Raw genomic sequence first — 27,393 nt, 5'->3', positions numbered from 1 at the left:
GGAAACGATTTTTCATTCCTATGCAAATAAAACTCATTTTCATAAGAAAGGTTGTGCACTTACCCTGGCTCCAGAGGTCCGTTCTTAAAGTAGATAATATGAAATAAACCGTGCTTACGGGTTTGATAAGGTTCCCGAGACGGACCTCTGGTCATACAAGCAAGCAACCTCATTGCGAGAAATCCGTTCAGTATCTGAACTGGGTCACCGATTGGCTACTCTCACGTCCGCATGGAATTAACGGTGTAACAGTGAAGTTGATCGGCTGCATCGAAGAACTTCACCGCATGAGATTAAAAACCGGTCGCAGTTGCGAAGTTTTAATTCGGCGATCTCGGCTTTCATGTCTCCTTTTGGAAGTGTGGCTAAGTAATCTCGGGCTAAACTTCAAAAATGGCCTCATTTTGAAAGTGAGGGTTACAGCCAGATCGAAATTCGTTACCTTTTCTATAGCATCGTACTTCCTAACTTAGCTCACGGGTTATCTTTTCATGATGCCTCCGACACGGATCTTAGTGTTTTCCAGCAATTTTTAGACCGATGCCATAAATTACTTTTTATATCGGTGCCGTTAAAAATTAGATGATTGTATACTGCACAAACAGGATAAAGCGATTTTAGGAAAAGTTTAACATTGTGATAACGACCCCCTGAAGGTCCGCTTTCCACAACAGAAGATTGATTTAAAGTTCAAGTTTATGGTAACATAAACTGATGTTAATAAACCTGAGATTATGCCCTATGAAAGCACACAGGGTGACCTACTAACAACAAGTGACTAGTTGTTCTATTACAATGCAGCCTTCTCCTCTGGCAAAGTCCTCTGTAACTTAGCACGATATATTTTCTAGACTCCACAAAGGTTGATTTTTATTATCACATGCTCATCATGGACATTTGCTCCTCTTAAAGCAGTCAGTTTTCTTAGGGCTTCGGTTCATTAAGAACAGCGTTTTTCTCTCCCAACCGCCTTTTTTTCTGCCTGGAACCTTTGTTTAGCTCTTTAATTCACATGTTGTACTCCTTATGGTCACTATATATTTAGGCCAACCAGAATGTACACCAAGCAGAACGTTATTTTATTCCTCTACATCTTGATGTATCTATACAATTAATCATTTATATCATGGTATTATATCGGACTAGGTCGCATTCCTTCATTAGTTCCTGGGCTGTGGAACTACTGTCTTTCTTTCCAATAAAAATAGTTGCAAGGAAGTGCAACCCCTGGCTGCATTTTACCCCACGGTAAGGCTTAACCCTTGGAGACAGGTCCGGAAAAATATCCCTTCCAGTGTGTGGACCCCCGGTCCCACCTGATCTGTTCTCCATCCAGGAGGGCCACCCTTCCTGGTTCCACTTAGTTCCTAGTGACTGGAGGATATGGGCCTCATCCCCGGTACCACTCGATCTTTTCTCTCCCCCAGGAGGGCTTCTCTCCTGGTCCCCTTACCCCTAGAGTTAAGTGCTTCCCTGCCACCAGAATTTTGCCTATTACTTTTGTGTGTTTTCTGTGTATATCTGGCATAGAACCTTTATGCGAAACCACTGCCAATTGGAAGAGTTTATTAAATACCACCTGAGACGCTAAGGCTGCCATAGGCCCAAGATAGATACGGAACGTTTTAAGAATACGTTTGTAAATAGATTAGTTTTACTTTTTCTAATAATAATAGTAATAATAATTTTGTGATAAAAGTTGACTCTAAAACGTCACGACGTTGCGAAAAATCGAGGTAATTTTCAAATGAGAGTAAAATATAAAATTAGCCTAAATAAATGTATTACAAACAGTTAAGAATAATTTAAACAGATAAGAATACTTTGAACAATAATTTAAATGCGATGAAATATGATAAGATAAGTGATTTTAAATATTTTTACGACTTAAAAAAGAGCTTAAAAAAAGTAATAATAAGGCTAATGTAAACCAATCTAAACAAATAATTTTGCGCGGACGAAATTTTACTGTTTGTTCACAGTATTAATGAATAAAAAATAATGACAATAATAATTTCTAAAAAAAATATATTACGCAGTTTTCATGGTATGTCATCATGCACAGTGAATAGGTAGTTAATAAACTTAACCATTAAAGAAAAAGCCTTTCTTAAAAGATAAGCTTTGTGGAATTGTCAAGAGATTTGTCCATCCTTATTTTAAGAGGTCAACTGTTCCAGAGTTTATGTAGCTATCAAGAGGCATAATCTAATTATGGCTCTTGGTAGCTATGTATTCCTCCGTCAAATGAATGTGATTTTCCGAAAACAGAATGGTGCCAGGTGTCATGCAGGCTATTAACATTCTACTTACGAACAGCAGAAAATTTGTTTTGTGGCTGAACGTATTTCACGAAGTCTCCAGGAATATAGAAAGGGATTGAAAGATGCGTTAAGAGAGATCATAATTCTTGCGATGTAAAGAACTGTAATCGATACCCCGTTATTAAAACAGACATAAAGAGGATAAGCTACAAATAAGTAGGAATATAAATACAAGAAAAGTGTTGAAGGCTGACTTCTTAAGTCTTCTTATGATAAAAGTGTCGGCCCTTTGTTCAGGTTGTTGATGTTCAATTCGGATCTGATGATGTCGCACGATGAGGTGGATATTGAATTAAATGGCGAAATTTACAACTATTACAACACAAATTTTTATGGCCATAAATCTGACAAAGGTTCCCACTTGCCAGAAATAAATTGGCACCAGAAATCCCTGAAACAACCAAATCGATGTTAAAACTACGATTACACGATACTTAGTTACTATGACAGCGTATCTCAAGTGTAAGCGGAGAGCAAGCAGTCGGTCCAACGCAACTGCTGTACTGGTCCCCAGAGAAACTCCACACCAAACGATGGCCGAACAGTTGAAGCTTGAACACAAAAGACGAAAGGTTTCCGGTGGTAAATAATGGTTATATCCCGCAGAGAGTACAATCGACAAAAGTAAGGGCTGTACAATGAAGCCAAAAGTAAAATCGGAAAAGGCAAGGCCTGCCAATAAAATATGAGCTGGTGTACTTAAGGAAGGAGTCTTAAAGATTGTTATCAAAATCGCAGCATTTCCAAGTAAAGTCATTACACAGAGGGGAATGTTGACCAAGGAAATTGTCATCGCACGGAAGGCGTTTTCCTCAAAATATTTTTCCCGTCGAATACATCCATCGCCAAGGGTAAAATCATCAGATTTTAATAGGGACCCTGCATGCATACTGCATAGGTTGTTTTTTTTGCTTTTTAGAGATTTCTATTTGATTAGTCTACAAACTGGCATCAAGAAAAACGGAAATGACATTTAATTTTGCCACTGACATTCACTACTCTGTAGAATTAATAAGAATCGAGAACCAATAAGCTAGACGCTTGGTTGAATTTAAAACTACTAAAGAGAAATTTTAAATATTTAGTTCCGTATATTACTCAAGTGTACAGCGGCAAACAGAAATCTATACAAAACATAACTGTTATCCAGGTAAAGCATTAATACGCTTCATGCTGACATCTAAAAAACTGAAAAGCAATAACCTTCAGGCTGATGTTTAGACAAATGATTGACCTGGAAACATTTCAGCCTGTTAACAAAATCAGGGTTTCAATATCCGGATTTTTCTCGTATTGCAACAAGACAGGATTCTCAAGTTCAATTAAGCTAGTCGTCTACTCCAAATTTTTGTTATTTTATTTTACTCTTTTACAAGTTCTTTATTTGTCATTTTTCAAAATTATAAATAATTATTATAAAGAATCTAAGGTGTTATTCGTACCTAGCGTCAAGAAAAGATAGCGACTTTGAAAGTTTCTGCCTCAGGCCTTGCTCCTGGAACGTAAGGCGCGTGGAATTATTGGAAGGAGAGTCCTTGTGCAAACTGACATAATTATATCAGCATAGGTTACAAAGCTACATCAACAGACATGAAAATAAGCAGTACTCCGAGATACGTTTGCCTTATACACTATACATCTTTTATTGGTGCTATACTGCAATTCTAAATTTAAAATACTATCCTTTGACTTAAAAAAAAACCTGGTTTCGTTGAATCTACACATCGGAATAAACAGTACATGCGAAACTTCTCAGCCAGCCTTTCTCTTGTTCTCATTCTTCATTGCCCCACCCAATAGGAATTTAGGGAGAAGAAAGGCCCAATAAATGAGGTTGGCTTCTTTTGTATATGTATTAGCTAGATTATTTTCGACCTATCACTCCTGCTTTATCGATTCCCAAACGATCCAGCCAATAATCACAGTCTGGACAGCAGCAACCCTGAGCTTTAGGGCTTCTACGATCTGAAAAAAATAAGAAGGAAACGAAAATTAAAACAGGAGAAAATGGGAATTAAGTAAATTGAAGAGAGTTCAAAATATCATCAAATGTTGATTGAAATAGTGATTTTGCATCTCAGTTTGAGCAATGTTCTTCTCTTGTTGTTGTTTTATCCTTTTATACCGTTTGCATTTTTTAAAACACCCATGTTTCCAAAATGTTTTTAGGAGACATTTGGTGATCCAAACAACCTTTTGAATTTAGCTAGCTGTACAGAGAAATACAGCCAGCTATATTGATCCATTCACTATTCATGTACAAAAAAGTGGACTTTTTTTATCTATCAATAAAGAAAGAATACAATCTTAAAATTATTATCATGATAGTATATGTTGAAACTTCTAGTTTGCACTGTTTTCTTTACTTACTTACGACATTTCTAACATTGATCTTTTGTCAGAATTTCATCATTATAAACGTAATTAGATACTCGTGTCAGCAGCTACCCGGCCCTCCGTTAAAGAATATGGGGTCATCGCATCCTTTACTGGCCTGAATGATCAGACTGATAAATCAATATTTCTCTCCGGTAAATATTAAGGCTTCAGAGTCTTTGGTTTAAAATTCCTAAAACTCAGCTTTCTCTGCCCGAATTGACATGGGTGTGATCATAAAACAAATGTGAATTGAAGGTAACATTTAATTCCTTTAACGTTCACCACTGTATATTGTCCTAATTGCCGCAATTTAGCCCTGTTGGTTGCTCTGTTAACAAAATAACAATTTTTTAAACACCCGCATTGAGTTTTTTGTTCATTTTCGAAAGCAGCTTAGGCATTCGTAAAGCTAGAAGTAAATTTATAGGAGTAAATATAAACCTGGCGTTAAATAAAGGGAACAGCCTCAAGTACTTCATTTCTTAAGCTTTCTCTCATTTCTTAAGCTTTTCTTTCGTGGGATAACCTCACGACAAAAATTAACCTCCCTCCAAACAAGGAACCTCCAGAAAGAGGCTAAAATAATGACCTTGGCGAAATATCGAGAAGTTTTTTGCACTTACCTCTCTTTTTGAACCGTGGTACTGAGTTTACGAATCCTGTTGAAAACCCGAGAACGGTATGATGTTAACAGGTGAGTCTATTCACTATTTGCTACAATGGCCCATACCGTCGCTGTTTACGGAGAGCCTCAGCACGAAAATAGTACCTTTCTTACGGCTCAGGTACATAGAGGGGGTGGAATTTCTCACAAATTGAAGTGAAATAAAGGATAGGGAAAACTTTCATTTAGGTGTTCCGATAGAGGGTACGCGAGATGGGCATCATTTTTCTGTCAAAGGTGGTTTACTAAAGAGTATATCCATGGTGCTGCTTACTTTTCCAGGCGTTGGGCTGACACTCAATGCGACTGGCGGTTAAGTCCACGTTACTTGATACTTGGTACCTTTAAGGGCTTTGAGCCTCGATAACAAAATGAGAGTTTATCACCTTATAGGAGTGTTTTCAAAATTTTCAGCCGAACACTCCCGTTCATTTTTGGAGAGAAGTTCCACCCATGCCGTTGAATTCCTTTATTGTGCCCCTTCAATCAATCTTTTTGGCCAATTTATTGCAGTTATGTTGCTTTATAGATATTAGGGAGTTTAAGATAGGGAGACTCCGGACTACGAACTACGGCTGGACGAGCGTTGTCCTTTGTTTGTAGCACTGGGTTGAGTCGTGCAAATATAGAACGTTAAGATTGCACTACAGACAGTAGACTACGAGAGAAGAGGCGGAGAGGGAAACAATACGCAAAGATTTTCTTGTTTTCATCACAGGTCACAAAAATGCAAGTCAGTTTTGCATGTGATCTTAGAACAATGAACAAATTCTTCCATACTTGAAGGAAGCAATTACGTCGGGTGAAATTGGTGAACAAAGTTTTGGTTAAACAGGCTTTATTTTTTTCGCCCATGAATACTTATGTCAAATATTAAAGAAATAGACAGAAATGGTAATAGCTCATTTATTAGATTTAGAAGATGGACTTCTCCGACTACTGATCTGATGTAGTTTGGAGTATTAAAATGCCGAGTTTCGATTGTCTCGAAGGGGTTTACATCATTTTCATTCAGAAAATGCGATACAAAAACTCGCATAAACAAAGGTTACACAAGTAGAAAGACACACTTATAATCAGTTCGAACAAACATTGGAACTTTTCAAGTGCGAAGAAAAAGTAATTAAATTACCCGCATGATTTCTCTTCTCCTCGGCCGTTAATCTGAATTCTGCGTATAAACAGCTAAGATTATTTAAATATGAGCTTAGCTAGATAAAAATGTAGTCACAACAGTGGGTTAAAAGCGTGAATCTGAGCAGAAATTAGACACAACTTACATATTTCCCTTCCCTCTCACTTAAAGCAGGTGAATTGAAAACTTTTTTACGAAAAGACGAGATTCTTGAATTGCTGAGACGGTAAAATACGAGCAAAATGTTCTCCGTGGTCCCGACTACGCGAAACAGCTCAACAACTCACCATAGCCGCAGGACTACGCGGGAAAAATGAACAGTCACGTGGTTTTGATCATGCGCAGTGGCATGTTTAACCGTAGTCGTAGCCCGTAGTCGTCGTATCTTAAACTCCCTATTTAGTTTTCCTGAATACCTTTCAGCCAGTCGACAAAAGTAAGTCAGACCTAGCACGTCCTCTTACGTACGCTAAACAGGGAGCTCAAGCAGAGGCGTTTTTGAGCGACGCACGTCAACCGGGAGTGAGGCTTTTTCCCTTTTGACATGCCTAAACGCTGACAAATGTTTTTATTAGCAAATGTATTAGACTACGAATAGTCCCTCATTTTCCTCAGGGATAGTGGCCTCCCACGCAGGCGTTTTTAGGGGAGCTCGTTTTTCATCCCTCCCCACAAACGGGGAAAGGGATGAAAAACGAGCTCCCCTAAAAGCGCCTGCGTGGGAGGCTACAGGGATAGTAGAGCGAGCCAAACGCGAGCACGCTTGATAATCACCCAACGCGAGAAAGACGAAACGGAGCCGGGAGAGAGAACATATCCATGAGGGAAAATGAGGGGCTACACGTACTTTACAATTGTATTTACTCTTACAGAGACGATTTGACAAATCCACAGCCCAAGAATGCAACAAGTCCACTTCTGGTGCCCGGGCGGAAGCTTACAAGAGACTACGGTATATCTTGGTTGCTCGTCAGACAACTCTACTTGTAGGGTATTTTTCCGCGTCTTCGAATCCATCAGTTATACCCAAAAAGAGGTCAAGAAGCCATGTTCCGTTTAAAAGCTCGATGGACTGAAAAAGGTGAAAAGACCACCAATAATTTTTTTAGCTCAGAAACTGGCGAAACTATGAGAAAAAGATCATCACACAATTGAAACTCGAGAATGGCGAAGTCATCTCAGACATAAACAAATTAGTATAGGTAATAGCATGATATGCAGTGATATTTGGCATAAATACCACGATTGATATTTCAAAATTGTTATACATAATTTTACGAGCCGTTAGGAGAGTGAAATTTGAGACAATTTTGAAATATCACAAGTGGTATTTATGCCAAATATCACGTACAAATCCTGCTATTGTTTGTTTACACTTGTCTACTACCCGCAAAGGTTTTGTAATTTTCACAGGAAGATATTTCAAATTATGCTGAAATACCACTGCTCTAAGCCAATCAAATTGCAGAAATTTCTCATGTAGTAGTATAAACAAGGAAATAGAATCATTTTATAGCAATCTACTAGAAACAAATTCATCAAACCCACCGATTTCAATGAGGAATTCAATGCTTTTGTCGCGGATCTACAAATTCCACAATTATCACTTGAGGAGTCATCGGCCCTGTATGAAGCAAATCTGACACTTCTTGAATTGAAAAATTTCTTGAGTTCATTTCAAAGCAATAAATCCCCTGCTGAGGATTGCTTTTCCAAAGAATTTCATGAAACATTCTTTGACGCGATTGGCTTACACCTCCTTAATTCATATAATGACGCTTTCAACATAAAGGACAATTGTCAATATCTCAGAGGTGTAGAGTTACTTGTTTCATACCGAGAGACCATTCTTGCCTTATAGAGTTGACTAATTGGCGTCCGCTAACCCTCCTAAACGCTGACTTTAAAATTTTGGCAAATTAAAACCTCTTAGCCAAAGAGCTGCGAAAGTACTCTCCTTGCTGATCCACTCTGATCAAACGGGTTTCATGAAGGGAATTCTTCTCTTTATTGATTTTCGCAAGGCATTTGACACCATTGAATGGAATTTTATTTACAAGTGTATGGTACCGTTATATAACTTCGGCCCAAATATTAGGAGATGGGTATCCATTCTTTGTAACGATGTTGAAAACGCGTTATGATTGCGGGTATTATGACTAACTAGTACTTTAAAGTGTCCAGAGGGGTTCACCAAGGGTATCCATTGAGTCCTCTTCTATTTGTATTGGCAGTTGAAATGCTAGCCCTTAAAGTACGCCAAGAACAAATTTGTCGGGGAATTGAGCTCCCAAATGGACAAAATGCCAAGATTTCACAGTTCGCGGATGACACCACACTCATTAATCTTGAAGATACCAGGTCACTAAGAAATGCTATGAGCACTGAATTCATTTGGAGTATTGTCCGGCTTGCGATTAAACCAAAAGAAAACAGAAGCTTTGTGGATCGATTTTTTTGAGCAAAAACACTTTAGAATTTGAGTGTCCAGAAGACCCGAACCAATTTCTTGGAACATACCTTTCCCATAATGAAGCTGGAATGATAACAACAATTTTCATATCAAAATAAGGATAATGGAAGGAAAGCTCAACATTTGGCTCTCGCGTGACCTAACGCTGCGATCAGGGCAATTACCTTTCTCCTCAAGAATTTGGTGTCAAATATAATACTAAAGTCAACTTTTTGCATTACTATAAGACCTGCTGTAAGCTCATCTCAGCCATTCCCACACATCTTAAAAAGAGAGGCATCTGCTCATACGGACCTTGGGAATCTTAATTCAATTGGTGTAAGCTTTGATTCTTATCTAGCTAAAAATATAACTATAAACTTAAAGAAAACCTCCTATAAGCAGTTTTATAAACTGTTTGCTAAGAAAATTAATGCTGAATCGACTGCTTTTAAATCGTGGCAGAACAATTGCCCTGAAGGTGCTGACAATTGGATGCACTGCATGCAAAATAACTATAAAATTACTTGGCATAACAAGTTAAGGCAATTTTGTTTTAAACGTTTGCACAGAATAGTAATCACTAACAAGGAATTGAAACACTTTGGGATAACTGATTACCAGAAATGTGTTATTTGTAGCGAAAATGACTCTATTGAACATGCATTCTTTGAATATCACTTCCTTTAAGAAATTATGTGACGAGTCCCTTCAGTGGTTCAACAATGCAAAAGAAAGCTGTTACATCCGAATTTATATCCAAGTTAATTATTCAGCTAAAAATATACTATTAGCTTGGCGATGACTGCATTTCCCTTATTCCAAATTAAAATTCTTTTTGGGTGGTTCAAACAATATCTGAAATTTGTTCTGTTCAGTAAAACGTTCTTCTGTAGTATTATACCTTTGTTTGTGCGCACAATAAGTCAACGTCTTTTTTTGGTTTCTTTTTACTTCTCTGCACTCTTCTTATTTTATACGAATATATTTCATAAGAATATCGAGGCTGAAATTTGCGAAAATTTAAGAAGATTTGAGGAATAAACTCCAGGCTGAGATTTTGAAAAGGATATAGTTTTCGGGTGTTTTGTGTGTTGAAAATCTGTAAATACGGTACAAATGTACCTTTTTAACTGATTCCTTTCTCTAAAAGGCAAAAAAACGAAAAACAAAACGAACAAAACGAAAAAACCTGCACTAACCTTAATTGATATTCTAAATGTATTCTGGAACGAAAATGTGATAAGCTATAATTTAAGAATAATTACGTGAATATTTTTAGCCTAAGATCGACAGAAAAATAAAAATATTCAGCCTGGGCCGTAAAAACAACATTCTTATATAAAAAAAAGTATATATGTACTTTAATTAGTGTATTTAGCAGTCTATTGTTGTTTACATGTATTGTACATATTAACTACGATTGTTTTCTGATCCTCTTAACTTACTATAAAGTGGAATAAATAGAACAAAATATAACATAATATAATATAATAATAATAGTAATACAGTAGGGACGATAATAATAAACCGAGTGATACTGTTTTGATGCCTGGAAAGTCATTGTAGCATCCGGTTTCTTCTCATCCCTCTTTGTCTTCCCTAAGTCAAGAATAAATAAATTAAGCTTATTTTCTTTTTTCTTCCTGTAGTTGCAATAAGAATAAATCAACGCTAAAGTTACCTCAAACAATTTTGATGCTAGCAGTTGTTTTTCGAGATAGGCGTAGTCCATTCACGAAATAGTACGAAGAGTAATTTAGGAAATGGCTGAAAGCAAATCAATTTTTCCAGATCTCAGAAATTGCACAGTCTAAAACTTTGAATACGGCCATGGCAGCTTTGAATGCCAATTTGTGTAAGTCAATTTTCAGTAAGATATCCGATTTGCGTACCAATTATTATAAGTCGAGTTAAAGTGAATACCCCATTTCTCTCCTACTTAACCTTTCTTCAGTGATTCTGAAACTTGGACAAGGGCCTGGCTTAAAACGTAATGAAATTATTGCAAAACAATCAGTCTTTCTCTCTTTAAAATTTTTTGATTACTTAAAAATAGATGAATTAGAAGGTCAGTAAAACTCGTTTCGGCTCCATACTTGTAAATTAGTGTCTATAATAATTTAGGCAAGTGCCACGGGTTCGTCCGTTTTTACTCCGCTAAAGTGCTCCCCCTGTAAAATTAAGTTAGTAACATTATCATTATTATTATCATGGATCAAATCTTATTGCCCTAGAACTCAAGACAACTTACATTCATACTTTGTAATACAATTTTCCAAGTGCCTCTGGTCTCTACTATCCAAAAAATATTGATGTGGTTCTATGGATGTTTGCGCAACAGTGCTTCCCTGAACAATTTTGCGTTTGGTAAGGAAATCTGGCATGTTAAAATCCTCTAGTACTTCGCCTCGCCTTCCAAAGGGTACGCAAGTTATATCAAACTTCTTGAAAAGCTCTATTGACGTTTCACTACCTTTCATCCAAAACAGGTAAAAAACACGCCCAACTTTATGTGCAACAAGTTGTTTTGCACAATTGTAGCATGGCACATGAGTCGTGTAGATAGAAGCCATCTCCGCTCTTTCGGAGCAGTACTGTAGGGCGTTTACCTCAGCATGTAGGCCGAGTTCGTCAGTCAGTGCTTTATCCCTTTTCTTCTTTTGCTGATCAGTCGTGTCCCCTTTGAAGGAGCGACCCTTTATTTCAGCTATCTCCTCTTCAGGTGTATCAGGAAGGAACCCGTTCCAACCAACTGCTAACACTGCAGGAGGACCATAATTTCTTGAGCGACGAATTACACAGCCAACACTAGGGTTTCCCTCAGCATGCTTTGTTACTTCAGCACGACTCGCTGCCATCAAGGCCATTTTCATCCACATGACATCGGCGTTGTCAGGAAAGTCATCGTAGCCGTTACTTTCCTCCTCATCCATTCTGTCTTCAGTTTGTAACCAATAACTTAAAAAAGAAAACAAACAACATAAGCGTTTTTCTCTGATTTTCCACTTTTGAACTAATACATTTCATAAATAAAAATTTTTAAGTCCACTGAAGTTGTGAAAAGCTCTCGATTTGATAACGTGTATTAAGACATAAGAACACACCTGAGCCATGCATGACTCTGCCCCAGAAAAATGAATTCTGAGTTTTAAGTTCTTGAAAAAAGAAAGAACTTCATCATTAGGGCCATTTATACGAGGAAAAATAAGACGAACTTTCCGTATAAACGGCACACTTCGTCTGAAATAAGACGCGGCTTAGCTAAGACGCGTCTTGTTATGATAAGGTATGCTCGTATAAATGGTACAGTTCGCGTCTTATTTAAGACGCGTCTTATGTAAGACGCGTCTTATTTTTCCTCGTATAAATGGCCCTATCGTGGCGTAACTATTTAACCTGAGATCAGGCCCAATTTTAGCAGTTCTCATATACTCTCTCTTCAGTGCTCCCGCTAAAATCGCCTTGCCCACGCGAATGTTATTTACAAAGTGAAACGAAAATAGAGCCTTATCTCAGGTTATAACTATTGGAATCCACAGTGTACTTAAACTGAGTTCATTTTAAGCCGTGTTTAGTTCTAGAAGCAAGTAATAAGTAACAACCTTACAACATCATAAGTATCTAAGTCCTGTGTGTCAGCTTTGAATGAAATATGTTAAATAATTAATACTGTCAATATGTTTGCAGAATGGTTAGTGAAAATTTGTATTTGCCAAAAATAAATGTCATTTAAAAAGATTAATTTGAAGGGAAACCATTGACACCCTGGTTTCCAAAAGAAAAATCGTATAAGGAAGGATGTAGTAGTGAATATATACGAAGGATGTATTAGTGAAAACGAGGAAACCACAAAAACCCAAAGCTTGCGGTCCAGTGAAGAACTCATCCGCTGGACGAGGATGAGCCAAATTGATAGTGAGTTAAAGAAATAACATGTGTTAAATATCTTGTCAGCCTCAAGAGTTAAAAATATATTCAAATAACAGTGTAAATAACTATTTATAACTAACCAAAAAAGTGAACTGCTGCCTGCTGAAGTTTGATATGTGTGTCACAAACAGGTAATATTAAGTAAGGCCACTTTGTCTCGAAACACCCGGGTCGAAACAGTACAAGCCTGCTTTAGATCCAGCTATAAAATGAATCTTGAAAACAAAATAAGAACGTCTCATTGGCTCTGCCAAGACTACCAAGACATAACACACATGATTTATGCATACACCTGCACCAGACAAAGGAATCGAATAATTCTACAAAGCCATTTACAACCACATGTACTAATAATGATTTTTCATCAAATTTTCCTGTTTCCATCTTTTGATCGGGTAAAACAAAACTGTGCCGCATCTAAAATTCTCATAAGCAAAATATTTAGAAATACTTACAGATCCGATCTGTAAGTATTTCTAAAAAAACGTTTTTCACTAAAGCGTCCAATGACAACACAGAATCACCAAATTTTTTAAAATTAGTAATCGCTGCACAAAAACTACAAAAGACATTTATGTCTGTGGAACGTACATTCCACCATACAGTTCTCGCTACTTTCGACCTGAACTATTTGAAGAGCTTGAAAGCGACATGGAGAAATTCTCCTCCCTCGGTTCAATTCTTATTATGGGAGACTTTAACCCCAGAGTAGGCAAACACCCGGACAGTGTTTGTCAAGAAGGTAATACGATAATAACAAACGATTTTTCTGAATCTTCGTTATGCGCCACCCAACGAAAAAGTTTTGATAATGATTTGAATAATCATGGAAAACGACTCTTGGAAATTTGTAGAAGCGCGGACTTAAGAATTTTAAATGGTAGAATTAATGGCGACTCGTTAGGCAGACCTACATTTCATGGTAAATCGGGAATCAGTGTCATTGATTACTCCATATGTGACCAAGATTTGCTACGAAATATAACATCTTTTATAGTGAAAGAGCCGAACAGTTTATCAGATCATAGTCCAATAATAACATGGCCTAAGGTTAACCGTCATTTAGATAATGATTCATCAAACGAGGCAATTATAAATGATTCTTTGACTCCTCTACCAAAACAGTTTTTTGGGAAAACGATTCGTCACAAAAATTTAGAGCTACATTACAGTCTGAAGGCATTCAAAGAATGGTCCACGATTTTATCAATACTTCAACAATCACGAGAAAATGTTGACATGAACCTTGATGCAGTAGAAAATATTCTTGTTTCAACCGCAAAACGCTGTTTGAAAATCAAAACAGCAAAAAAGCGACGTTGCAAAATATCTTCGAACAAAAAATGGTTCGACAAAGAATGCCGCGATAAAAGACATGAACTGCGGAAACTTTCTAATCAAAAACACAGAGATCCTCTAAGCAATACTCTCAGGGAAGAGTATGACAACGTCTTAAAGCAATATAAAAACCTTTTGAAACATAAGGGAAACGAATGCTATAGCAATAAGATCTGTGAACTTGAAAATACTGTCGAAAATTCGAGCAATAAGAGCTTTTGGAACTGTTTCAAGTCGATGGACAACACTATGAAGGAAACCTACACCCCTTCAATTTCTGAAGAAAAATGGATGTCCCACTTTTATTCTCTGCACTCGAATGAACCCCTTAATGAACAGCAGGAGGCAATTGATGAGTGGCAGAATTCAAAGGATATTACCACACGATCTCACTCCTTGGATTACCTCATCACTGAAAGTGAAATTCGCACTGTAGCTGGAAACCTCAAAAACAACAAATCTTCTTTTTTAGACAAAATAAAAAACGAAATGATCAAATCTAGCCTAAAAAAATTAATGCCTGTTCATATAAAACTATTTAACACGGTCCTCGACTCAGGAACTATGCCCCAAATGTGGTGTGATAGCCTCATTACACCAATTTTTAAATGTGGTACTAAAAGCGTTCCATTAAACTACCGTGGAATTTGTATTTCTAGTTGTATTGGAAAACTATTTTGTTCAATTCTCAATCAGAGACTTCTAAAGCACGTTGACTTAAATAATGTATTTCACAAGTCTCAAATTGGATTTATAGCAAAAAATTGAACAGCAGATCATGTCCTCTCAATTGAATTGAATTCGAACATTAATAGACAAATATGCCCATTGTCACAAGCAGAAAATATATGCGTGTTTTGTTGACTTTAGGAAAGCCTTTGATTCGGTTTGGCATGATGGGCTTCTCTATAAGTTATCTAAAATCAATGTCCAAGGAAAGTTTTATAGTCTAATTAAGAGTCTATACTCGAAGTCTACCTGCTCTGTCGGGATTGGAAATAACAGAACGTAATCTTTTCAATACGCAAGAGGAGTTCGGCAAGGCTGCATTTTAAGCCCTCTGCTCTTTGACGTCTACCTTAACGATCTAGCGTTCTCATTTGACAATATTTTATCAGACCCTTTCGTGTTACCAAATGGCACCAGACTCAACTCTCTCCTTTACGCAGATGACTTGATAATATTACCGCGATCCAAACTTGGTCTACAAAACTGCCTTAACCTACTATCTTCATATTGCAACTCATGGATGCTTAGAATAAATCCTAAGAAAACCAAAATAATGATTTTTCAACGATAAACACGAAAATGTGAACATAACTTCCGCATAGGCAATGAAAGATTCGACGTTGTCCAAAACTATACTTACTTAGAAACTCCCATCAAATCTTCCGGAAATTTTACACTTTCGCTTGAACACCTCCGACAAAAAGCTCTTTATGCGCTCTTCAGCCTCAGGCGGCACACGGATTTGAATGGTCTTAAGCCCTCACTTGCGTGTAAAATTTTTGACTCAATGATTTCACCAATTCTGACCTACAACATTGAAGTTTGGGGTGCTTTTGTTAAACCAGATTTTAAGTCCTGGGACAGCTCTGCAATTGAAAAAACCCCTTTTGAAATTGTGGAAACGTTAGCTAACAAGGCATCCAACATTGCTTGTGGAGCTGAACTCGGTAAATTCCCCATGATCATTGATATAAACAAAAAGATTCTAATTTACTTAGACTATCTGATAGGTAAAGATGAAGATTCTATAGTTAAACAGGCCTTACAAATTTCAATTGACCTTCATCATAACGGAAAAACTAGCTTTTACTCTAATCTCATGAAAATGGTTGACTACTATGATCTAAAGTATGACTTTTCCTGTAATTCATTGAATGACTCCATAGTTAATCGGTATATCGGCATGATGAAAAATAAATACGTCTCTTACTGGAATCAGACCCTTCAACAATCACAAAAACTCAGTTTTTATTTTACAATCAAAGACGACTATAGCCCCTCGACGTACCTAACAAGAAAAAACCCTTCGAGAAAAACATTAGTTAGATTTAGAATAAGTAGTCATCAACTTAGAATTGAAACAGGTGGATACGAAAAAATCCCTCGCAATGAAAGGAAATGTTACTTTTGTACAAGTAACAAAATTCAGGGGCGTAGCTAGGGGGGGTCCTGGGGTGCCCGTGACCTCCCCTTGGTAGGCCTTCTTTTGAGCAAACAACCTACAATATTCAATTGGCGAAAACGCTATGACAATATCTTGGCCGTAAAAGCCATTGTTGAAAAGCCCACTTTTTTTAATTTGTTTTTTTGTAAAGTATTTTCGTCAACGGCTCTTGTCTTAAATTAATATGGGCCTTCATGCCGTGATAATACGACCGAGCCCGCTGATACACGAGGGAGAGCAGCGGTGAGTAGCCTCTGTGACCCCCCCCCCCCCTTTGAAAAATCCTGGCTACGCCCGTGAAATTGAAGATGAAACTCATTTCTTACTAGATTGTAAGGCTTATTCTCAGATCAGAGACATATTTTTCTCCAAACTAGAAATTAAAATACCTGACTTCACATCACTTTCACACGATACTTTAAGGACGGTGCCCACTAATGGGAAGTATTTTTTCCCAGACAATTACTGTGTGAGACAAGTAGATCATATCAGGGGCGATTGAAATCCAAAAAGAAAACAGGGGATAACCACGCATTTTTCAGAGATAACTGCGCCTTAATATGGAGAAAAACGCTGAATAGGCATTTTTTAGAAAAATGATAAAAAGTTATTTTTTTTCCCAAATGTCAGCGTGTACACGTGAACTTGCACAAATGCAATGATAATTGTAATAAGGTTTCAAAATAAGCAACAAACGATAACACAACAACTGCTCTTTGTACGTCTTTTTTTGAAATATCAGTACAACTGGGAAGTTATCAGCAGTTACCCCTCTCCGCGAGTTTGCGTTAAAAATAGTGTAAACGACATTTTTCCCGAACCAAAAATTGATCGTTTGCTGAGAAGGCTTATCACTTTCATTTGGTAAGATAAAAAGTAGGGGTTACCACGCGTTTTTAGAAGTTAAGGACGGTGCCCACTAATGGGAAGTATTTTTTTTTTTACCAGATAATTACTATGTGAGACAAGTAGATCATATCAGGGGCTATTGAAATCCAAAGAGAAAACTGGGGGTAACCACGCTTTTTTCAGAGATAACTGCGCTTCAATATGGAGAAAAACGCTGAATAGGCGTTTTTTAGAAAAGTGATAAAAAGTTATTTTTTCCCAAAATTTCAGAGTGTACACGTGGACTGGCACAAATGCAATGATAATTGTAACAAGGTTTCAAAATAAGCAACAAATGATAACATAACAACTGCTCTTGATACGTCTTTTTTTGAAATATCAGCACAACTGGGAAGTTATCAGCAGTTACCCCTCTCCACGCGTTTGTCTCAAATCATTTGCTGAGTAGGCTTATTACTTTCATTTGGTAAGATAAAAAGTAGGGGTTACCACGCGTTATGTAATTAACTGTCAATTAGTTTCATTTATCTCGCAAGGCTTTGAATTAAGAACCAAATTAATATCAATGAATGAATGAATGAATGAGAACTGTAACGTTTTGTAATGTTTTGCACGTACTAATTAGTTGAATTAGTACTTAAATTTAGACTAATAGCTTTTGCAATACTGTAATTCCTTCATGGTCATGCAAATAAAGCATTTGGTGTTGTTGCTGTTGTACGGGCGGGCGAGTGGGCGGGCAAACGCTACGTCATAAGTAATCATAATAATGATACTGATAATAACAACAACAACAACAACAACAATAATAATAAAATAATAATAATAATAATAATAATAATAATAATAATAATAATAATAATTAGAGACAGTTCCTGTTTTATCCTGTGGATAACTTGGTCTTAAAAGAGACTCTGACATTGGCAGAAGTGTACGACATCGACGACCCATCAGGCGCTGCGCAAGACTGGTATCCATTCCCGGCTCAGAAGGTGTATTTCGCCAGTCAAATAGAGCTTGAAATTCTGACACACCGGTTTCTTTGCATTTCTCAAACAGACGTTTTACTGTCCGCCGGCGTTCTCAGCTTTGCCATCTGACTGAGAGTAGCGAGGCGATGTAGTGACATGATTGAAAGACCAACTCTTTGCGAACACTTGAAACTCTTTAGAAGAAAACTGCGGCCCATTATCTGTCACCAGGATGTCAGGAATCCCAAAACGCGCAAACATAGTCTTCAACTCGCGAACAACCAGGGGCACCCAACGACGGTTTCCTCCTAAATGCATTGAAAACACTTTTTTTTCGCTTATCCAGAGTACTTTCAAATCTCTAGAAATGCATTCTAAGCGGTGCTATAAAAGTTGTATCTGTTCGGTCGTCCTAGGGCAACTTGAATCTTTTCGAAATTACTTAGGGCCTCAGTATTATTTTCCCGAAAATTTTAGATGCAATTTTAGGTTTTACGAAAGTGAGAATTTTTCTGATTCCTCTCTCCATTGCATTTTCGAATCCGAAAATTTTAGATTTCCTTTTCCTACGAAAAATAGGCTAACTTGGGGACTGAAATGCGAAAAACTAAACTTTAGAAAATCATAGGGGATTTATTAGATAAGCTACGAAAACTGTACATGAATGGAACGGCCATCTAGAAATTTTTAGCCTCCCTCAAGTAACAGAAAATTGTAGGCAAGTTTTGCTTCTCTGAACAGATATTTTACAGAAAACAGTCGTTGGGTGCTCCTGAACAGCAGCTTGCGCTGAGGTAGAGCAAAGACGCGCCACTTCGATGTAGTTGCTAAATGAATCAAACAACCAAAAGGGTACGCCTATGCAGTTCACACAGGTCAGCGGCTATCTTGGCCCATGGTCTTGCAACTACTTCGTGTTGAAGGAGCGGTTCCTTAGTTTGGGACGTACGATGAGCCAAACAAACGTCACACTCGGAAACATAATCTTTGACATCGGACGCCATCATAGGCAAAGAGAGGCATTCTCGAACCCGCCGCAAACAACCTTCGATACCACGGACATTAGTTCCTTGCGCATACAAGCTGGAACAACCAAACGCGAGCCCTTGAAAATTAAGTTACCTTGAACAACCAGCTCATCACGCAGATCAAAATAGGGTCGAAGACACATATGAGCGTTGGACTTTCGCTCAGGCCAACCACATTGAATGAAAGTGCGCAACTGCTTCAGAACTGAATCATCAGCCGAAACATAGCTTAATTGTTGTCAACGTTCGTCACTTACAGGTAAGTTAGCTCTGTGGTCAACCTCTTCCAGCTCCCGAACAAAAATACAGGAATTGACTTCAGGCAAATAGGCGCGGCTTAAAGTGTCCATCTTCTCTTCTTTCAGGTAAGTGACATCCAGACTGTACTTTTGCAGCTTTAACAGCATCCTCTGTAGACGCGTAGGGGCTGTACAAAGTTCTTTCCGGAAAAAGGACTCGAGGGGCTAGTGATCTTTCTGCCCCTGAACACAATCACGGCCATAAATGTACGCATCAAACTTCTCACACCCGAAGACAATCGCCCAAAACTCTTTCTCTATCTGGGCGTAATTTACTTCCGAGTCAGTCAACGCGCGCGACGCATATGCCACAGGCTGCCCACCTTGTCGTAACGCCGCACCAAGGCCAAGCTGAGATACGTCACATTGAATAGTAACATCTTCTTTCAGATTGTAATAACGAAGCACAGGCGTAGCAGAAACTGCTTGCTTGAGGCGCTCAAACGCACTCTGTTGCGGCTCGTCCCAGATCCACTCAGCATCTTGGCGGGTGAGGTCTCTCAGGGGCTTTGTAATATCGGACAAACGCGGCAGAAACTTACTAAGGTACTGAGACATACCAAGGATTCGCTGCACGCCAGCTACATTTTCCGGCGGGGGCATCTCGCGAACTGCCCGAACTTTAGATGGATCTGCGCGAAGACCTTCACCAGTAGCCACATGACCAATAAAAGGGACTTCTTTCATTGTAAGCTGCAATTTGTCGCTGTTCAGACGAACTCCGCGCTCATCACATCTCTGAAGAAACGATAGAAGATTCCTGTCATGGTCCTTAATTTCAGACTTCCAAGGTTCACCATAACCGACAACAACAAAATCATCCGCGATGACCTCAACACCCCTCAACTCTTCAATCAATTCATGCATTTTACGCTGAAACACTTTAGGTGCAGATCTGATCCCGAACGGCATCCTTTTCAAGCGGTATCTCCCAAACGGTGTATTAAACGTAGTACAAAACGAAGACTCCTCATCAAGAACAACGTGCCAGAACCCGTTGGAGACATCAACCGATGTGAAAACTTTAGCTACGTGAAGACGGGAAGCTACTTCTTTAATCGTAGGCATAGGATAGTTTCCCCGCTGCAAAGCACGATTAAGATCCATCGGATCCAAACATATGCGTAATTTGCCATTCTTCTTTGGTACGAAAACCATCGAGCCGATCTAAGGGGTGGGCGTTGTCACTCGAGCAATAATTTCACGCTTCTCTAAATCTTCCAGGATCTCTCTAAGACGTTCGCGGATCGCAATTAGAAGTCTGCGAAAAGCCGACTCATCCAGCACCATGTGATATTCGCCTGCAAGTGCACCCACGCCATCAGCGAAGACACTGGGAAAGCACTTAATCAGCTGGTCAGCGGAGACCGGGGAACTGGCCGGAACATCATGTGTATAAACTTCACCATCAGACTCCTACGGTCGGTTTAACTGGTCGTTGTCTAGATACTGGATAATGTTCATTCCCATGCACGCTTTCCTGCCAAGAATAGGGCTGACTTTCTTGCTGTCAACCAAATTGCAGTCAAGCAGGCATCTAAAATCTCCACGCCATACACGCAAACGAACTTTCCCGAGGATAGGAATTGAGGTACCACCATACGAAATGATCGCCGTATTAACAGGGGTCACATTGCACAAATCAACATCCTTAGTGGCTTTCTTGTATAGATGCAAAGGGACAACATTGCACTGAGCTCCGGTATCGGGCTGAAAACGAAGATAATTTCCAGATTCCAACTTCAGCGTTACCAGTTGAGAATCATCCAACGTTACAACCGAAATTTCTTCCACTCCAAAGACCTTGACCGAAAGCTCATCTCTGAAACAATACACAGGGTGCGTGCGAATCGTGGGCTTAGGCACGTGTCCAAAACATACGTTCGCGAAATGATTTTTCTTGCCACACTTATTGCAGCTCATTCCAAAAGCTGGAAAGTTCTCACTCTTCGCTAAGTCATGCTCACGTCCGCAAAATTAACAACTATTTCCCTGCGTGTTAGCATCTCTCGAGCCACGACCGCCCCTACGTTTCCCTGTTTTAGGCTTTTTAGACACAGCATTCACGTTTCCGGGATCTGCAACGCTTAAACCGGCATCGCCGACGACCTTCATCTGCTGTACCATGGTCTCTTGAGAATGACAAATCTCATTAGTTTTCTCCAACGACAAATTCTTCTCATGAAGAACCCTCTCACGAACTTTTGAATCGCGAATTTCAAACACGAGCTTTTCACGTAAAATCTGAATGGGGGTAGTCGATTCGAATTTGCACCTTTCCGCTAACTGTCGAAGAGCTGTCCGATAGTGATCGTAAGACTCTCCCGATTCTTGCATTCTAGATTAAAACCTATATCTTTCAAAAGGCGCATTTTAAAGTGGCTGACAGTACGCTGCAAACAAAGCACCTCTAACATTCGACGTATCTGCAGACGAATTCGGCAATGCACCGGCCCCTTCGCCTCCCGGCATCGCAAATAAAAAGTAAAACACGTAGGTTTGCTACAATATTCCTGACACCATGAAACACTTGTGAGAGACAGCAAAACGAGGGAAATAGGCTCTCTTCAATGAGACAAGAAGTAACGTAAATATCCTGCTTATCAAATATTCGCCTTGATACATTACATAACCCTTATCTTAATATCAAATACAACAATGCACGCTTGGCACTCGTCACAGAATGCTGTAGCGTCATTGACAATAGTAATAAAAATAATCGATACATCATCATCATAACAATTAAAATCATCATCATCATCAACATCATAATTGTATTAAGCAAAAAAAAAAATTGTATTATACAGTTTTCATCATGCACAGTGAATAGGCAGTTTGTAAACTTAATTATCAAAGAAAAAGACTTTCAAAAAAGACAAGTTTTTTTTGAAATGGTCAACAGATTTGTCCATCCTTAATTTAAGAGATCGACTGTTCCAGAGTTTATATAGTTATGTATTCCTCCGTCAAATGGATGAAATTCTGTGAAAACAGAATGGTCACTAGCGTGCTATATTTTATTTACGAACGGCAGAAAATTTGTTTTGTGGATGAACGAATTCTGCGAATTCTTTAGGAATACAGAAAGGGATTGAAAGATGCGTTAAGAGAAATCAAGAATATAAAGCGATGTAAAGAACTGCATTCGATACCCCTTTGTAGGAGCCGATTACCCGTGGTTAAAATAAACATAAAGAAAAGGCCAGCTACAAATAAGAAGGAATATAAATACAAGAAAAGTGTTGAAGGCTGACTTCTTAAGTCTTCTTATGATAAAAGTGTCGGCCGTTTGATCAGATTGTTGATGCTGATTTCGAATCTGATGATTTCGAACAATGAGGTGGATATTAAAACAAATTAGAAATTTTACAACTATTATTACACAAATTTTCATGGCCATAAATCTCCCACTTGCCAGAAATAAACTGGCACCAGAAATCCCTGAAACAACCGAATACATGATAAAACTACGATTAAACGAAACTTAGTTTCTATGGCATCGTATCTCAAATGTGTAAGCGGAGAGAAAGTAGTTGGTCCAACGCAATAAACCAATTCCGATATATCAAAATTTATACTTGGCCAAGAGGCTTGGGGGAATAAAACAAAAGAAATCATCGTGAGGCACAGTAATGAATAATACATTTCTTTTGTTTTATTCCTTTCATCAAGATATGGAACAACTAAATTCAACGAGCTAGTCTATAAAGATGAGCGACTTTTTGCTGTTTATTTAATTAGGATCATCGTTGAATTCATTTTAATTCACGGCAATAGCTGTTAAATATTTCTGAGAATCTTACCTCAGTTTTACAGGTTTCATTTTGCCTCCAGATAAAATCATAGATTTTGTAAAATAAGAAAATGAGAAATACATTCGAACACTCGTGAGTAGTGATTAGGGATATGGATGTACTCACTAAAAAAGAGGAAATGGCAAAAATAAACCAACGGCCTCGTGCTTACTGATGCTAAGACCTGTTCAACTTAGACGAGACGAACTGAAATCGAGTATAAATTTCCCCTTTAGTTCTGATATGACGCTAAAAAAAATAGAGAAACATTAGCGCCATTTATACGAGGAAAAATAAGACGCATCTTACAGAAGACGCGTATTAAATAAGACGCGAACTGTACCATTTATACGAGCATGTCTTATCTTATACGAGAACAGCTCGTATAAATGGTTCGCGTCTTATTTCTGTTCTTGACTCCTTTTCATGTGAAGAGGGAGCTTTAGCAACGACGACGGCGACGGCAGCGAGAACGTTACAAAAGCAATAGGTTTAGACTGGCAAAACAACAACTTTGCACGTGCATCACGCTTTTTTGTACATTTCTTTGTGGTCCCTGCACGACTACGACGTGAAAATGCCTTATTTCACGTTTTATGGAAGACGTAAACAAGCGACAACGAATTGTCCTTTCTTTTTCAAAACCTGAGTGTGGTCCCCAAGAAATTAGCTCCAGGGAAATTCTCTTACATTTGACATTTTCAGGGAATTGGAATAAGCGCGACAAAGTTTGAAAAAGCGCGAATTAATTTAAAAAGTGACGTTTTCGCTTCCGTCGCCCTCGTCAGTGCTAAAACTCCCTAATGTTGCCAGTAGCAACGGCAATCCAACGTGGCGCGCCAAAAATTAACGCATGCGTACTATGCGTTCGCGTCCTATATAAGACGCGAAGGCCATTTATACGAAGTTTTTCTGGTCTTAGCTAAGACGCGTCTTATCTAAGAGCAGGTGTTAAAGGCTGTTCTAAAATAAGACGCGTCTTGGTTAAGCCGCGTCTTATTGTAGACGAAATGTGCCGTTTATATGGAAAGTTCGCGTCTTATTTAAGACGCTTCCTATGTAAGACGCGTCTTATTTTTTCTCGTATAAATGGCCCTCATGATCAGGAAAAAAAGCATATATATAAAATTCAAGCACATAGTAGAACCTGAAGTTCACCCCATAAGCTTCAACAAGGAAGCTCATGCTTCTTTGATATAGACAGTTTTCACTGTCACGCAACAAAAAATTAAATTGGAAACCGTCCAGTGAAAGAAACCAAGAAAATAAAATGTTATAAAAGACTAATATATAAACAATTTGTCCAAGTCTCAGGTCTTTGTGGCTCATGGTTTCTGAGTTATTTGGCGAAACGTTTCACGCACCTTTGTAGAGCTTTGTATGGAGACGCGATATTGGTGCACCGTTTTGGTGCACCAATATGGCGAAATCAACAAAAGCATCTGGAGTTTACTTTTTTATAAAAGCTTTTTCTTTTCACTCGAGAACTAGCGTACGTACGCATAAACATATCTTGTAATACTTGAAGTGGTTATATTGCTGAAAATCAAGAGGAGAGACCTTTTTTCAACGAGACAGCATTCCTATTTTGGTGTCACGGACTGTGAAAACTCGGAAGTTCAAATTGCTGTATTTTCGAAATGAAACATGCTACGGAAATGGACACTTGTACAAAGATTTACTCTTTGTTCAGTTTATCTTCAACCTAATGTAAATAAGAATTCGTAAAACCTCGCTATTTTGACTTTGCAATTTGATGACCTCACAGTGAAAACCATCTATACTCACATTTTAACCAGCTCGAATACGTATTAGGAAAACTTTGATTGGTTAGATGCATTCTTAACAAAAGACGGGAGGGGGGGGGGGGGAATGCTCCCCCTTCGAAAACGTCATAAAATACTTCTAAAAATAGAGTATTCGCGATCGGAAATGCAAAGGTGGCTAGTAGCCATGTTTCGAGTTTTAACGTGATATACACTGCATACATAGTAAGTGTTATCGATGTTTTGAAGTAATGGTCAGTAAAATCTTCCGAAAATCTCGCCAGTCATTAAGATTAATTCAAAGGGATGCTTAGCACTTTTTCTCTCTTGAGACTGAATCATATATTAATATAATGGTACTATAGAAGCGAAAAAGGAATGTACCACGCGAAAAGAAGGAAACCAAACATACGAAACTAGAGACCTCGTAAAGACCATTCATGCGAAAGCTGAATCCAAAAATTTCTAACGATATTCATTTTATTAAAAGCAAGAGTCAGAAATAACGGGGTCCCAATCGACACACCACAGAGCACGTATGGATTAAAAAATAACTTTTTGCTCCACGCTTTTCGACTTATTCTAACGCTTATTAAGCTTTTTAGCGTGCGCGCGCGTCAACTTCATCAATGAAAAGAAATTACCAAATTTTTAAGTTTTAGTTCTCACATTTGAGCCAGCCTTTCAAAGACTCGTTGTGGCGAGTAGCAGTATACTATATGGCATTTAAATTTTAGTTAACCAGCAAAAAATAGTAACTGTTGGCAGCCTGTTCATCGAAGAAGAGCTTGACGAGGAATTTGCTTGTCACGAACAAGTGAGATTGGAGCAGAAAGGCAGATGCTGAACAGCAATTCTCCTTAAGACTCAAGTAGAAAATGAAACTGTCAAATCAAATGACCACGTTCTTTGGCTGTATATATATTTCGTACCAAATAAGCCTGCGTGGCAAGCGTTCGAAAGGGAAGGGGAAGGGAATTGCGCGCGCCCAAATTCACCCTTTACCTTCCCCTTTTAACGCCTGCCCCGCAGGCTAGTACCAAATTGACATATTCGACGTATTAGAAAAGGTAGATCGCTCACTATTCAACCGCCTCGTGCTTACTGGTGCTAAGACCTGTTATAACATAACGAGCGTGCTTACCCTATGTAAGTCCTATTGAGCCGCTATGAACAATTTCTTCCGTCCGTAAATAGATTTTTTTCATGATGACGTGTTCAGCTGTGTTTTTCGTCTCTTTTCCTAAGTACTCCAAAATCGACGGCAACGATGAAAAACTTTCTATATATTTTTTGAAATTTAGCTTCGTTCTAGCCACTCAAATCAACAGCAAAAGTGGGAAAGATGTTTCGCAAATAATAATAAAGCCTGAATGATTTATTGAAAAGTCTGCCGTAAAGACTGACATTTAAGTGGGAAAAGACCAGAAATTGGTCTGTGTCGTGTAAGGAGAGATTTTCCATGAATTCTTTATTTGCCTCGAATATCATATATAGCTTTCAAATATTCGCTTTGACGTTGTTCTTAGTCATTCATACTGAATTTGCATAAAGAGGTTTTAGCCCCGCAAAAAGGCTCGTGCCATTTTACTTTCCTTTGTTTCATTTGCTTTGTGTTCGCTAAGTAATAATCATAGAAAAGCCAACAGTGTTCGTTAACAAACAAAAGTAATTGCTCGTTCTCTTTTCAATTATACACCGATTTTACTTCAATGTTGACTCTTGAAAGAATACCTAGTTTCTTAATAATGGTTTATTTGACTTCAGTCTATTTTTCGTGATTTAACTTCCAGACGACATCTATTCATAGTAACGCCTTTGATACTAAGGTGTACCTCGTTCTAATTGCAACTTAGTTATTTTTATTTTCAAAAGTATATTTCATTAAGTTGTTAGTTAAAGAGAGGTGATAACCGAATTTTGAATATGAAAGGTTTTGCTGTCTTGTAATTTTAAAATTAGATCGGTTTTTGTTTAAGGCGAAAACTTCCAATTAGTCTGCGCTTTTCCTGTTTAAACAGCCGATAGCTGAACTTTTTGCTGACCTGGCTAGGTCTTTGTCTCAGTACTTTTACTTTCTAAAATAGCAACAGTAACAAAAGATTTCGGGTTAAAACTAGAATTTGTATTTAGTTTTCATTTAACTCTAAGTGATTTCTGTTTATATTTCTATTGTATTCTTTTGTCTTCAATGGTTGTAAAAATCATATATAAGTAAGTTGCTTAGAACTGATTTTTCGATTACATTGCCGATTACATTGCCTATTACATTGCCGATTACCTCGCCG

The 27,393-nt window shown here is 38.2% G+C and overlaps 1 protein-coding gene and 1 long non-coding RNA gene across 2 annotated transcripts in view; one reads left to right on the top strand and one right to left on the bottom strand.

Annotated features, from left to right (window-relative positions):
* LOC140952030 (uncharacterized deaminase in luxG 3'region-like) overlaps positions 1-11,909 on the bottom strand; it is a 32,811-nt gene extending 20,902 nt beyond the window's left edge. Inside the window, exon 1 of the mRNA XM_073401430.1 lies at positions 11,431-11,909. Coding sequence (XP_073257531.1) covers positions 11,431-11,890 — 460 coding nt within the window. The 5' untranslated portion in view covers positions 11,891-11,909. The remainder of the gene's footprint in view (positions 1-11,430) is intronic.
* LOC140952031 (uncharacterized) overlaps positions 1-27,393 on the top strand; it is a 66,509-nt gene that overhangs the window by 5,239 nt on the left and 33,877 nt on the right. The window lies entirely within an intron of this gene.

The sequence above is a fragment of the Porites lutea genome, chromosome 11, assembly GCF_958299795.1.
Source record: "Porites lutea chromosome 11, jaPorLute2.1, whole genome shotgun sequence".
Classification (NCBI taxonomy): domain Eukaryota; kingdom Metazoa; phylum Cnidaria; class Anthozoa; order Scleractinia; family Poritidae; genus Porites; species Porites lutea.
This window is presented reverse-complemented; position numbering and strand designations above follow the sequence as displayed.